General features: G+C 44.2%; 1 protein-coding gene across 7 annotated transcripts in view; it reads right to left on the minus strand.

Annotated features, from left to right (window-relative positions):
• Nucleotides 1–13,638, minus strand: part of DROSHA (drosha ribonuclease III) — a 105,268-nt gene that overhangs the window by 91,428 nt on the left and 202 nt on the right. Inside the window, exons 1-7 of one of the 7 annotated variants that reach the window (XM_061590123.1) lie at nucleotides 13,517–13,604; nucleotides 10,519–11,325; nucleotides 8,684–8,776; nucleotides 6,267–6,495; nucleotides 5,370–5,511; nucleotides 3,709–3,756; nucleotides 2,163–2,314 (exon numbers count right to left, since the gene is read on the minus strand). In XM_061590123.1, coding sequence (XP_061446107.1) covers nucleotides 2,163–2,314; nucleotides 3,709–3,756; nucleotides 5,370–5,511; nucleotides 6,267–6,495; nucleotides 8,684–8,776; nucleotides 10,519–11,318 — 1,464 coding nt within the window. In that variant the 5' untranslated portion in view covers nucleotides 11,319–11,325; nucleotides 13,517–13,604. Of the gene's footprint in view, nucleotides 1–2,162; nucleotides 2,315–3,708; nucleotides 3,757–5,369; nucleotides 5,512–6,266; nucleotides 6,496–8,683; nucleotides 8,777–10,461; nucleotides 11,326–13,383; nucleotides 13,491–13,516; nucleotides 13,605–13,638 lie in introns of those variants that run through there. The other 6 variants (XM_061590097.1, XM_061590069.1, XM_061590088.1 and 3 more) reach the window with 6 other exon arrangements.

A 13,638-nucleotide genomic window follows, 5' to 3' on the forward strand; every position in this document is an offset into this window, starting at 1 on the left:
TTCCTTCACATTTCAACAGGAACTGTTCTCAGTCAACGAGCACTCAGGACTTCAGAAGAGCCCGGCTGCTGCTCCACTGCAAGAGTCCATCCAGTTGCCACTGGGAAGTCCACACACAGGGCATGAAGGCAACAGGTCTCCCCTACTGACTGAAACCCCCAGGAGGGAGACTGCCTCTGAAGGAAGCAGTCTCTTTTTATTAGGAGGTTTTATTGAGCTCTCATAGGCATCTGATAGACTTATTTCCCACGAACTTGTCTATTTTTTTAAAGCCATCTAGATTAGCAACCATCATCATATACGGTGGCAATGGATTCCATAAATTAATTATAAACAGCACTTTTGCTCTGACATGAACTTCCTGGCATTCATTGTCATTGGAAGATTCAGATTTCTAGTGTCATGACAGCAGGCATATATAAAATCCTTGTCTATGCTTTCTCTCCGTCGCAATGTTATAAATTTCTATCATGTTCCCTTCTCCTTAATCTTTTTATTCCCTTCTAAACTAAAAAAAAAAAAGCTTCAAATGGTTCAGGCCTTCCTTTGTAGGAAAGGTGTTCCAGATCTGCTTTCTGCCTTACAAAGGTGAGATACAAAATTTGTTCCTAACGTTAACTTCCAGAAGAGTATTAATTTCCAGAGGTGTTCGTTTGTTGAATCAAAAAATGTTATGGCACCTGCAACCTTTACATTATTTTTTCCTTTACAAATACGTGTGTGAGCACATACATATATAATTGCACAGACCTATACCTACCAATTTACGATTATGCATCTGGTAGAGTCTAGTCTGCAAAAGCTTACGCCATAATATGTTTGTGCCCTAGATCTCTTTGAAGTTCTGGTATTTTCCTTTATGGCCTATTCCTGTTGCTTGCTAGTGCACTTTTGAAATGTCTGAGACCCTAAACCTTTCTTTCGCCAAGGTCTAGCAACCAGTGAATCCGTTACTCTAATCCAGGGATTGGAAACCTGTGATGCTGCTGGACTTCCACTGTTTTATTTATTATGAAATTTATCATCGCTGGCCACCAGCCATGCTGTCTGGGGCTGGTGGGGGTCCAACATCATCTGGAGGGTCACAGGTTCAAAAACCTTAACACTCAGCCAGCCATCTGCCTTGGAGATTAAAACAAAATCTACTTTATGTTATGACCCTGGTGGGGTATACTTTCGACATTGAAAAAAGACAACAGAATAAAATAAAAATAGAATAAATATATTGCACTGAGATAATCCTAATGCATGCCTTAAAAGCCAGTGAAGTAGCTAGCCAACTAGCAAAAGCTATGCATATTTGCAAGTACTGGCTCACCTTCTACATTTCTGCCCCCTCAGGGCAAGTATATAGTACTGCTTTTGAACATGGAAGTACCATTTAGCTTGAAAGCTGGCACCCAGTTGTGAATTTGTGTAATGCTTGTTAAAGCCCACTGGTGGTCATCTTGTGGCAGTGAATGCTGAAAGTCAGTTATATGCATCCCAGAACTTAATTATGCAGTATGCGTCCAACACAAGAGCCCCGATCCAACTAACGTTTGTCATGCCTAATAGCCTAGTTCCCACGTCACATTAAATCATAGATAAAAAGGAACTACGGTTTAATGTGAACACACAGGACGGCAGTGCATGCTGACAAAATGTGCTTGCTCCACTGCCGTACCACAACTGAAACAAGCCAACGTCTGGCTTGTAATGACATCCAAGCTTGGGCTCATGGTTTGTTTCTCTCCAGACAAACCATGAGTGGTAACCAAGGTTTGTTCTTGGCTTGCTGCTCGTTGTTTGTATGAAATAGTACTGCCCAGACACAGAATTGCCACTTCAGTGAGAACGAGGCTTTAGACTTATTGAAACATAGGAATCTGCCGTACACAGTGTCAGACCATTGGTCCATCTAGGTCAGTACTGTCTTCACTGATTGGCTGCAGATCTCCAGGATTCCGACGGAAGCCTTTTCCAGCCCTACTGAAGACACTGGGGATTCAGCCTAGACCTTCTGCATGCAAAGCAGATGTCCTACCACTGAGCTACAGCCCTTCCCTAATGACAGTAAGTTAGTAACAGCTAAATTAAGTCCCACTGCTTTGGGCTTGGTAGGTCGCCGGCAGCTCAGGCCCAGCGCAAACGTTTAAGGATTGCTTTTTTATATGCAATACCTGCCCGGGGTCATTGTACCACAGCTCCTCATGCAGCCGATCCGGGTGAGCCTTCTTCCGTTTAATTTCAGCGATGACGTCAAAAACCTCCGAATCTGAGCTGCTAGAGCAGCTGTCATCATCCGACTCGCAGTCAGAGTCGCTGGAGCTCCCTGCGTGCACAGAATGCCAGCAAAAAGTTACTTCAGAGGAACTACCTACTCACTTCCCCCTCATGAAATGGTATATTGGCCAGAGGCTGAACCTCTGACCTGCTCCTCCAGAGGCAGAAGAAAACTGATTCCAGAGAGGAAGTGGGAGGCACCTTCTTGCCCATGCAAGACTGACTGTGCCTCCTAGCAGCTGGAGCAGAGCATGCTTCAGGGGCTTGACTGCTGCATGGCAAAGAGAAATGGAGTGCTTTTCTTAGTTGTTCCTGGTAGCCTCCAGAGGAGCATCACCAGCATGATCACTCCCATGGATGCACCCAGGAAGCTGCCCTATACTGAGTCCCAGTTATCAATCCCCCCTAGCTTAGTCTTCTTAACACTGACTTGGCAGCAGCTCTCTGGAATTTCATTCTGGCTTCTCTCCCAGCCACACCTGGAGATGTCAGGGACTGAAGCTGGGACCTTCTGCATGTGAAGCAGGCGCTCAGCTACTGAGCTCTGTCCCTTTCTTGTCTCCATTTACACAAAACAAGCACAAACCTCCACGCTGGATTGCGGTGGCTTGCAAAGGTTTATATGTCAAAGCACCAAGGAGCCATAGGGGGACAAGGAGGGAGGTATTGTTTATGATCAAAAGAAAAGAAAGTAAAGTTTTTGACAAAATGGTAATTTTTTTTAAAAAAAAAAAAGACAGGGTGGTCACTGAGATAGACGTGGCTGGAGGAACAGGTCCCTCATTGACGTTTGGGCGAAACCAAGCACCCAATTAACATCCAAACAAAGGCTGCAATCCCTCTGCACAAAAAGTTTACAGCAATGCAAGTTTGTTTGTGACCAGTGAGACTTGGGACTGGTTTTTGCTCACGTCAGCAGCCTCCATGTTAGTACTGCAAGATCAAGACGAGCTGGTAACATTGCATTCCTGTGGAGGGACCATTCCAAGCACAACGTCCCTCACCCTAAAATAGTGTTGTGCATCGAAATGTTTGGTCCTTCCTGGTAATGCAGAAATGATTTCTTGCCTTTTAAACAGCAGCAAGTATTAGCATTGCATACAAATGGGAAAGTCCAACTTCCTCCTCATTGGAAGTAAAACATGAATGGTTGCTCGAAATGAGTAAATTAATGTATAATTAAGAAAAGAAAGAAGGCATACCAATGGATAAGGTTGTAGAGAACTGTGTTTTATCTATTAAGTACTGGAATAATAACTATCAACACATATCTCTTCTTAAATATTTGTAGTAGTATTTTATCGGACTCACAAGTTAGATCAGAAAACATTTTATACTTTTCTTCTTTCATTGTTAAGAATTATATAAATACTAGATATTTTGCTATGTACTGCACTTTTTCTCTTGTATAAATAAAGAAAAGAAAATATGACATTCCCCCACCTGCATTCAAACCTGATACGGTATCTGGAGGGCTGCACCAAAAGCTTCCTTATGGAAAAATAATCAAAAGTAAATTCTTATGCCTCCTCTTCTCAGAGAAGACATGCAATGTATTTTCAAGGCTCTCTAGACAGTACACTCCCTGCTGCTCAGAGATCTGGGCAAACACACCACTGCTTCCCACCAAACCACCCACCCCCATCAAGGGATGCCCAGTAGGGAATGGCGAAGTGGGGCAGATGCACTTAACTGACCACCAGGCAGGTGGGTAGCTGTTGTTTATTGGAACGGAGAGGTGCAAGGTGTCGGGGACGCTGAACCATGCCAACCTCACCTCCTCCTCACTTCTCCCATTAAGCAGCAGCACCCCTTGCTGGGAGGTCACATAAGTGCCTCCGCCCCACCACGTTGCCTGCAGCTGTGCATGCTACTAAGAATCCAATGGGACCCTCTTTCTTTTTGATCCTTAAAGCCACACCCATGCTATCATCTAGGTCAGTGGTTCTCAAACTTTTTTGGTTCGCGGCGCACTGTAAAACATATAAAAATTTTCTGGCGCACTTCGTGTACAAAATTAAAAATATATTAATATATTTTAAACTATGAATAAAAATAAACTATAGAAAACTATTACTTACCCTATACAAATGGGTTTCTTCTCATTTTTAAAATATACTTTCATAATATTTGAGGCACACCTAGCCACCTCTTAGGGCGCACCAGTGTGCCTGGGCGCACCGTTTGAGAATCACTGATCTAGGTACTTATATGCCAAAATGCAAACACTTTCAGAAACTGCCCCAGATTACGTCTCAGCACTGTTTGCATTGCTCTAATGCTTCTATTGTACATTTGTTATTCACCCTTCACTGCGAGGTCCCAGGGTGGGTTATATCTAAAGCAGGTAACACAATAGAATAAATCAAATCCACCCCCAAATACCATACAATAAAATGCATACTGTATCAACAACTTATTGCTCACAGGGGCCTTAATATTAACTGAACATAGGCAGGAGGGTCAGAAATATTAGCTCACATCCACATAAGCCAAGCTAACCTTTGAATAGCTTCGTACAAGCACCGATTCTGATTTTTGGCCTGCCATTTTATACTGCATTCTTTTTAAAGATTAGTTTAAAAAAATCTTACATATGTATAATTTTGTGTGTGTGTGTGTGTGTGTGTAAAAGCTGCTGCATGAGCTTTAACGAGGAGCAGGGTACAAGTTGAATAACTAACACCGCCTCACCCCATTTCCCCTGCAAATCTCTGAACTGCAACAGCGCTCCGTGGTGTGATATGGAAGCATATAATGCAGCCACCTTGCTGAAAGCTTAGCAGGTCTGGGTCTGGTCAGTGCCTGGATGGGAGACCACCTCAGCTTCCGTGATAGAAGGAAGGCAGAGCTCTTTCTTCGGGCATCTCACATGGGGCTCTGCCACAAAACTGCAGGAAAGAGGGTTAACGAGCCCTCTGTCTATGCCATGGCTTAGATTAATATGGTGCATAAAAAGTGGGGAGGGTGGCAGGGACTCAGTCAGGGGTCAAATGGCCTTTGAAGGCCAGATTTGGCCTTTGGGCCTCCAGCAGCCAACCCCTACTATCAAGTGACAAGCATCTATTTCTCAGATGCGCAGTCTCAATCAGTGCAGTCCTTACCTACATCTTCGTCCAGTTTGGTCTTGGGTGGCTCCCATGGCGGCCTGGCTGCTTTGGCTTTTGCTTGACGCTTTCCCAGCTCTTCTTCAAATTTTTCATATAAATCTCTGAGCCGGCTCGTTCCAACTACAGTGGAATCGCCCTTGCAATTGCAACCAAAGGAAACAGGAAGTTAGAGGACATTCTGAGCCAAGAAGAATATTCTGACACATCTCTTTCAAATAATTCCAACCCTCAGAAGGCGAAAAAGTCTTAGATACATGTGAAAAGCCGTACTTCCTTCTGTCCATCCTAGGGTAGGATACAAGGGGTGTGTGTGTGTTTGTAATAATGGAGATCTCAGTTCTCCGAAGGTCAATGCTTATGTATTCAAAAGAGTACTATCCAAGCACAAGAAAGAAGTATCAGCAAGTTTGGGGGAGCCCCAAGGATTGCAGAAAATATTTATGAAACGCTACCTCCCCCCCGTCCAAAAAAAACAACACCAGTTCAATGCAAACTGAGCCTAATCAGTGGCCAGAGAATACTGACCAAATGTTGCAGGAAGGTAAAATGGCTTGGATCCTAAGATGAGTTAAGAAACTCATGAAGGAGAGTTTCCTGTCCTTTCCTTCCTCTATAGCCACCTGCACTGCCCAAAAAGACATTCTGGAGGGTCTGCAGGCCCTCCTGAATAATTTTGGATGGGGCACAGGGGAAGGGAGGAATCACCCTAAATGGGGCAAAGAGCCATCCAGTTTGGGGCAAATGTCCCCTCTCCTGGTAGCCCCCAGGCACCACGTTGCTCAGGAAACTTTCACCCACCCTCCAGAAAAGCCTTTTGGGGATACAAGAGGAAGGAGGTGAGCTAACCTGTGATCCACACCACCAATTGCCAGAGATACTCAACACACATACCACTTGATCCATGGGGTCATTTGAATAGTAGCTTTCCGAATGGGTGCAACGAACCCACACAGGCTTCAGCTGGTCCTCCTCCTCCTCCTCCTCATGTTTTTCAACGACAGCCTCGTCTGGCTCTTTGTCCTTAATGGAGGTGTAGCTCTTCTCTCTGCTGGTATTTTCCGGCCACCGCTCCCTGTCATCTTCCCAGCGAGTCCTCTTTCGGTCTTGACCAGGAGACTGACTGCACAGGAAGGCAAGGGAGCAAACATGCCATCTTTTGCAGCAGGTGATTCATGGGTGCTCGCAAAACTTTCAGATTTCACATTCATGCAACACTTTCATGTGCTACTTGAAAATATGCACAGCTGAATGGGTGCACTGCTAAAAAGTACATGGTTGTATTCAAATAAGCCCAGACTCATTGAAATTAAGAGGGCCTAAGTTAGCTATGTCCGTTAACTTCAACGGGTCTACTCTGAGTAGGACTAGCGTTGAGTATCACGCCTTGGTGTCTGAAGTGGCATGCAAGTTCCAACAGTGGAGCCTTATCTGCAGCACCTTACATCCATATGCGCCGTTTGCACTTGCTAAATATGAAGATGCTCTTTGGAATATGCATGCATTGGCATAAATAGAGAGAATCAGAAGGCACTGAGGAAGGAAAAGATTAATCAGATTGGATAGTATATTAAATGCTTAACACACATCCCAAGCCAGGGAATAGGGTTCTTCACTATAAAAGATGTCCAGAGTACTACCGATGATAATTGCCACGTGTGAATGTCATATTAACCATGGATTAGCGTGATACGGATAAACTGCAGCGAAACTTGGATTCGTGTGCTTCTCTCTTCCCTTTCCTCCTCCTACACAGTGAAGAAAGAGTTTGGAAGCTTTCCCTTCCACTTTTAGTTAACCACAGTTTCCCAAGACATCCAAACAGGGAACTGTGGTTAACATAAACAGATAGCTTCAACAAGGCAGCTTCAAAACAGTTTCAAGTTGAATTGTTTGAAATTAACCATAGTTAGTGTATGTGAAGAGATGAAACAGTTCAGCCATTTTGTGTTTTGTCCTTAGTTACAAAATGGCTGCTTTCTACGTAGAAACTGTTCTCATCAGGAGGGTCAAAAGGTCGGCCCAAGGAGACTGAAATTTAAGGAGGAAAAGAGAAACCTTGTTTACTACGGGAACTAAGAACTAAAAAAGACACAAATGCCTAATTGGCCAGGAAGTTGGAAGGGGGAGTTAGAATAATGAGTATACATTAAACTGGGAAGTAGACAATGGAGATGGCTGTGAAACTGAAAAGAGACAAAGAGGTAGAAATCAGAAGAAGTCAGGATAGAGAGTGCTGCAGAGGAGCCAGGCTCCAGAAACAAAAGAAGCTGAACTAAGAGTGACGTTAAATGTATTACTCATGACCTAAGATGAACTGATCTCGCTATATTGCTAGGGCTTGGCTTTAACTAGTGAAAATCTAGAATGGGTTTCGATGGATGCATTTTTCCATGCTATTTTCATATCCTAATTGCTCTCATGTTTAACTGCTGAAACATTTTAAATGTTTTTTCCCCTAGTTATCACAGTAACTGTTTAATTGCTACTTTAAAAAAAGAAAAGCATGTAGGGAAATGTCAATTTGTTGCTGGTTTAACCTTAGTCTGATTCAGCCTTGATTTTCACCCCATGTTTAATTGCCTTACCATGCTACCCAGTAAGCCGGCTGGGTTGGTAAGTAATTTACAGAGATTATAAAACTTTTTTAGTACAAATAGCTGGGAAAGAAAGATTTCTACCTGAGGACCATAGGAGGGATTAAGTTAGCTGGTTGTTTGCCTCTCCTCCTACTCACAGTGCAGACTGCAGCCCATGCAACCAGTGCTGGTCGGAATGATACAACAGCCTATAGTTATACCAGGGATGGGAAACCTTTTTTCAGCCCAAGAACCTTCTGGGCACATGTCAGTGGTGGGTGAGGCCAGAGGCAAAGTGGGTGGAGCAACAAATGCAAATTTGACCTTTGTACAGTAGGCTAGTTTCTGCACATACTCATGTCCCCTCTGTATCCTCCATCTGGGCAAGCAAGAGGCATTATCAGCATTCCATAACACATTTTAGCCAGGCAAAAACGCTTGGGAGGAACAACAGGGCCAGTGGCCTGGGGAAAATTTCATGGGCAAGTCGGAGAGGCCTGGAGGGCTGCATTTTGACCCTGAGAAAACACAGCTGCCAAACCCCTTCTCCTGGCCGCATGGAAAGAGGAAGGGCTCACCAAACATTTGACGTAATTCACTCCTGCTTATGGATCTCATGCAAAACAGGGTTAAGTGTGCCATGCAAACCAGCTAATACTTCAAGCCGTTCCTCATGTCAAAAGGTACGTGATGATCTTATGAAAACGATAAGCGTCAAAAATCCCAACTTACCTTCCTGTTCTCTTGTGATCCTTTCTACAGGACCTCTCTGTAGATGGCGATCGGCGGCTGTCACGGTGTCTGTGTCTTTCCCGTTGTCGTTCCCTTTAAAGGGTTGAAATTTCAAAGAAAAAAATGTAGGTTGCTGCCTGCAAAGTGGGTAAATTCTGGTCCTGAAATCTAGGAGGATAACCAGAAAATTGAATAGACTGCTGACTGAAAGGGTCTGGAGAGCCCTTACTTTATATGCCATTATGGCAGCTTGGAAGAAGAAGGAATTGCTGCCATATTCTCTACTGTGCTGTAATGCTACCACTGAAAGCAGCCGGAGGGTGATATTGCAGCTACCAATCCAGGAGGAATCAGGTGACCTACCTAATCAATAGATTCCATTTGCTCTTATAAGCCTGCTGACTCTGGCTTTTCAGTCTTAGCAACTCATTCCTCAAACTTAGGTGCAGCTGAACATGGACTGACTATCCTAGAATACCTAGTTTCCTCCACGGACCTGCTCTGACCTCTCTGTTTAGTGGTGTTTTCCAATGATCAGTTCAAAAGCAAATAGCGGCTTTATTATTCCAGCCATTTTCTCCATGAAAAGGAGGGAAAACATATTGGGGAAGGAGCAATGCCAATGAACAGAACAACAAGAGAATACCTCTGCAAATACTATACAACCTGCCCTCCTCTCCTGGTTCTTCTACATCCAAAGTGGGGAACTTTTGGCCTGAACTGCAACTCCCTTCAGCCCAAGCAAGAATGGTCAATGGCCAAGGATGATGGAAGTTGTAGTTTAACAACATCTGGAAGGCCAAAGGTTCTCCACACCTGTCCTACAATGTTCTCAACTATTTCTCTTGCACCCATCACTACAAAAAAAGCACAATGACACAATTTTAATAACCCAAAAAGTAACATAAGGCAGAGGTACAATCAATGGATTTGACTCAGACATGTTCAGAGCCAGTCCAAGGAATTTTGTTGCCTGAAGCAAAAGATAAGATGGCACCACTTCCCATTTCACACACAGAAACTGACCAAGTCTCACTTCAGTGTTTGTGATGGGAGAGACCAAAGGCAACAAACTAGCTTATGGGATGCAGGGCAGGCCCACATAGCTTACACAACTCCATCCTCCGATGGCTAACCACTGATTGCTACCATCCCCAACCCCCACCATTTACCATCTGAGGTGGCCACCGCATTCTGCCTAAAAGTAGAGCCCGTCCTGGTCAAGTTTCATTTATAACGGGACAAGAAGAAAAATAGTGTTATTTCTCAAGCCAGACACAAGAGACTATCAAGTGATTTCCTGCCACATTTCCCGTACTTGTAAACTGAGCTACTTCACAAATGCCAACATTTGAAAGATACTGCAGAAGAAGATGCAGGCTTAAAGGGAAATATTTTTTCTCAAGAATGCTATAGCTAAATTCCAGTTAAGTGGTGCTAAACAGAAAACACTAAATGCCTACTAACCATTTCATTTCCAATACCCAAAATCATGAAAGCCAGAAACATGATGAAAAAAAGACAAACCATCTCTGGACATCACATCAGCTGGACTGTGTATTACATACAGACCCTGGGTAAACCTATTGACAGACAACTCTTCTTCACAAAAATGTGCCCCCCCACACACATATGTATAGCATGGTATACTGGAGATACAATTGGATTTTGATAGGGGAGACTTGAGTATGATTTCTGCTAAGCCAAGAAGATCACTATGTGAGCGATAGAGCATATCATGCCATTTATGTCACTCTGACATATTGAAACCAGCTGACCTGTACCATTCATAACTTCTGTGACGGGGCGGTGTCCGTCCTCTGACATAATCTGACCTATGCCGACTACTTTCTTGCCGTCTCCTATCTGGGCTCCTCCCTCGATCCCGCCGATCGCCATGACTGGTGGACCGATGTCGATCCCCGTGCCCGTGGTCCCGATGACGATGCTCATCGTAGTGCTTACTTCTCTCTGGAGATCTCCGTTCAGTCTGGGATTTCTCTATCGGATACTGACTGGTGTGTCGGAAATTACTGCTGCTGTTACTACTGCTGTTAGCATTGCTGCTGCTGTTGCTCTGGTAAGAGTTTGTGTTGTGTTGGTAACTATTAAAATTAGGAGGGGGAAAGGTCTGCTGGGGATACGATGAGGAGTATATGGGCTGATAATTAATTTGTTGAGGCATTACTGGAGGTGGAATAGGATGCGATATGGATGGAGGTGGCATCATATAAGGAAATGTGTTTTGCCCAGTCGTGTTTGTTGAGATGGAGGGGTTACCAGGATTTGGGACAGGGGGTGGAGCTGGAGGAAAGCAAGGAGGAAGTGGAAACGTCTGCCTCACTTGGTGACCTGCAAAAGGTGGCCGCAGGGGACACTGGGTGATGGTACTCTGTGGTGACGGGGGGATCGGTGGCGGATACGGAACAAACTCTGGCCTAGAAGGCATGTAGCTTGCAGCGGGAGGGTTCACATAAGTAGTTGGGGTCACAGTTTGCTGGTCATATGGATACTGCACTGAAGGCTGCTGAGGATGGAGCTGTGTAAAATTCTGGGGGCGAAAAGTTGGTGTCGAAGTTCTTACTGCAGTTCCGCCTCGGCCCCGGGGACACCCTCGCCCGGAATGGAAAGACATCGTTTATCTTTAAAAAAAGAAATCAAAATGCGATATACCACAAATGTTTCAAATAATTCCTGCCACCACAAACAGTGCCCCACCTTACATAGTACCATACAGATATGACTTTCATTTCAAGTTATTTCAGGCAAGCGCTGCCTACGCTTTTGAGAGACACCTTTCTCACAGAGTCGCTTCACAGTTCACGTGCCAATCACAATTGCTTTGGCTAAATAGTGTGTCATATTGAGAAGTTCTCCTGTTCAAGATTAATCAAAGGAAAAGGGGGGAGCACCAAATACAAGAGAGAGAGAGGCAGAGAGAGAAAGGGAAAAAAGGTAAGCCTCAAATGTCGATAAATAAAATGCCCCATACATTTTGGTGAAGACTTCCCTTGGGGCGTAATAATTCAATGTATTGAGTAACTTACTAGTTGTTACTAGATGTTGCCTTTCTAGGAAGACTCAAAACATTGAATTCTTACATCCCCAAGCAAACCCAGTGGGCATTTTATTCAATTTTCTTTTCCAGCACCACTTTGACCCTTGCTCCCCCCACCCTTCCTGGCCTTCAAATCTTAACAGTAGCCATGAACTCACTTGTATTAGGCTTTATCCTTGACCATCCTACCTGGGGCTGATGGGACTTCGAGTTCAACAGCAGGTCACAGGTTCCCCATCCCTAACTTATATCTTACTGCAGGGGTCACCAAAGTTGTGCCCCCAGATGCTGCTGGATACAGCTCCCATGATCTTCGACCACTAGTCACGCTGGCTTGGGCTGATGGGAGTTGGGGAGTTCAACAATATCTGCAAGGCACCAGGTTGGCTATCCCTGCCATATACTGACTCAGACCATCAGTCCAACTGCTCTAGCTAGCAGCAACTCTTTGTTAGAGGCTTCCCCCCCCTCACCTGTTACCCAGTCTTTTTAAAGTTGATTGAATCTGGGACCTTCTTCATGCAAAGCATGTGCCCTATCACTAAGCTGTGGGCCCTTCCCAAAGAGAGAAGCTCTTATATGGGCCCTGGATGGCACAGGAGGGGACAAGCTCAAACTCACAGGGCAGTAATCCAACTGAACTGTCCCATTGGCACAATGTGTCTTAGGTGTGCAAGAGAACTTCTCCGCCCTCTCTTCTCCCTTAAATCTGTCCCAGAGATTCCCCGCAACATTTTGCATGTCAAGCAGATGCTTTGCCACTGAGCTTTCGCCCTTCTCCTACAGCCCTTCATATTTTAAAGTTGTATCACTTTTACTTAACTTTCAAGTGGCTTTTTTTTCTCCAGCAATAACCCTGAATAAACCCACACAGTAAAACACATTTACATTTCAAGTCCCAGTGAAATCAGTTGACAGGAAATCACAATATTTATAGGAAATCACATGTACTGTCTAGAATATCAGTTGCATCATCAAGGCATAATTTAAAGGCAGCAATATTTTGAGAGGATGATGCATTTCTCTGCTTTTCAGGACAAACCATAAATCAGTGGTCGAGTCCAAGCTTTGCATACAGTTTCCTCTGAACTAGGAAGGGATACATTTTAAAAACAAGCAAACAGAATGAGTGATCATAGGATGCATGAAAATCCATGAAACCTGGGGGTTGCAATCAACCTTCCAAAACCGAGCTCTAAAGTCAGGATTCTGCACATATTGTACCTATCCCTGAACAAAAGGTCAACAATGAGTGGGGGCATTGCCAGATCCTATCTATGTTCACTGAAAACAAAGGCTGCAATGTTATTTATGTGCACTCCCCTGGAGTAAGCCTCACTGAACAGGACTTATATCCAATCAAGCATGCATAGGATTGCAATATAAATCCCACATGGGGTTTATTCCCAAATCAAATGTTCATAGCACCGTAATCTTGAAAAAGAGAAACAAGAATGTCGTGCAAGTTTGATAGCTTGCTCATGCTGTGCACATCTGAATGTGCTTCCAACCTTAAGTGACAACAGAAATGGGACACGAACAGGACGAAAATTCGCACTGTTAAGGATGAGCGTAGCGGCTCTATTTCTAAACTATTCCAGGGAGCATTTTTTTTTCTTTCAAGGGAAGAAGAGAAACTAACCGAACTGTTCAGCAATTGAGAGGTCGCTTCTTTCCGAGTACACAAAGCAGGACAAATGGAGGAAGGCCACAACTTAGATCCGACAGCAACGTATATCCATTTCAACTCTTTGCAAAGTAAAACAAAGTCTTACCTAGAAAGGATTCCCTTCCCGACCCCAAAATTCAGGCACCAGCTAAGCTGCCCATATCTAATAATGAAAAATGTGTGGGAAAGCAACTGCACCGGAAGAGAAAAGTTGGAAGGCGGAGCATG

The sequence above is a fragment of the Rhineura floridana genome, chromosome 1 (assembly GCF_030035675.1).
Source record: "Rhineura floridana isolate rRhiFlo1 chromosome 1, rRhiFlo1.hap2, whole genome shotgun sequence".
Taxonomy (NCBI): Eukaryota; Metazoa; Chordata; class Lepidosauria; order Squamata; family Rhineuridae; genus Rhineura; species Rhineura floridana.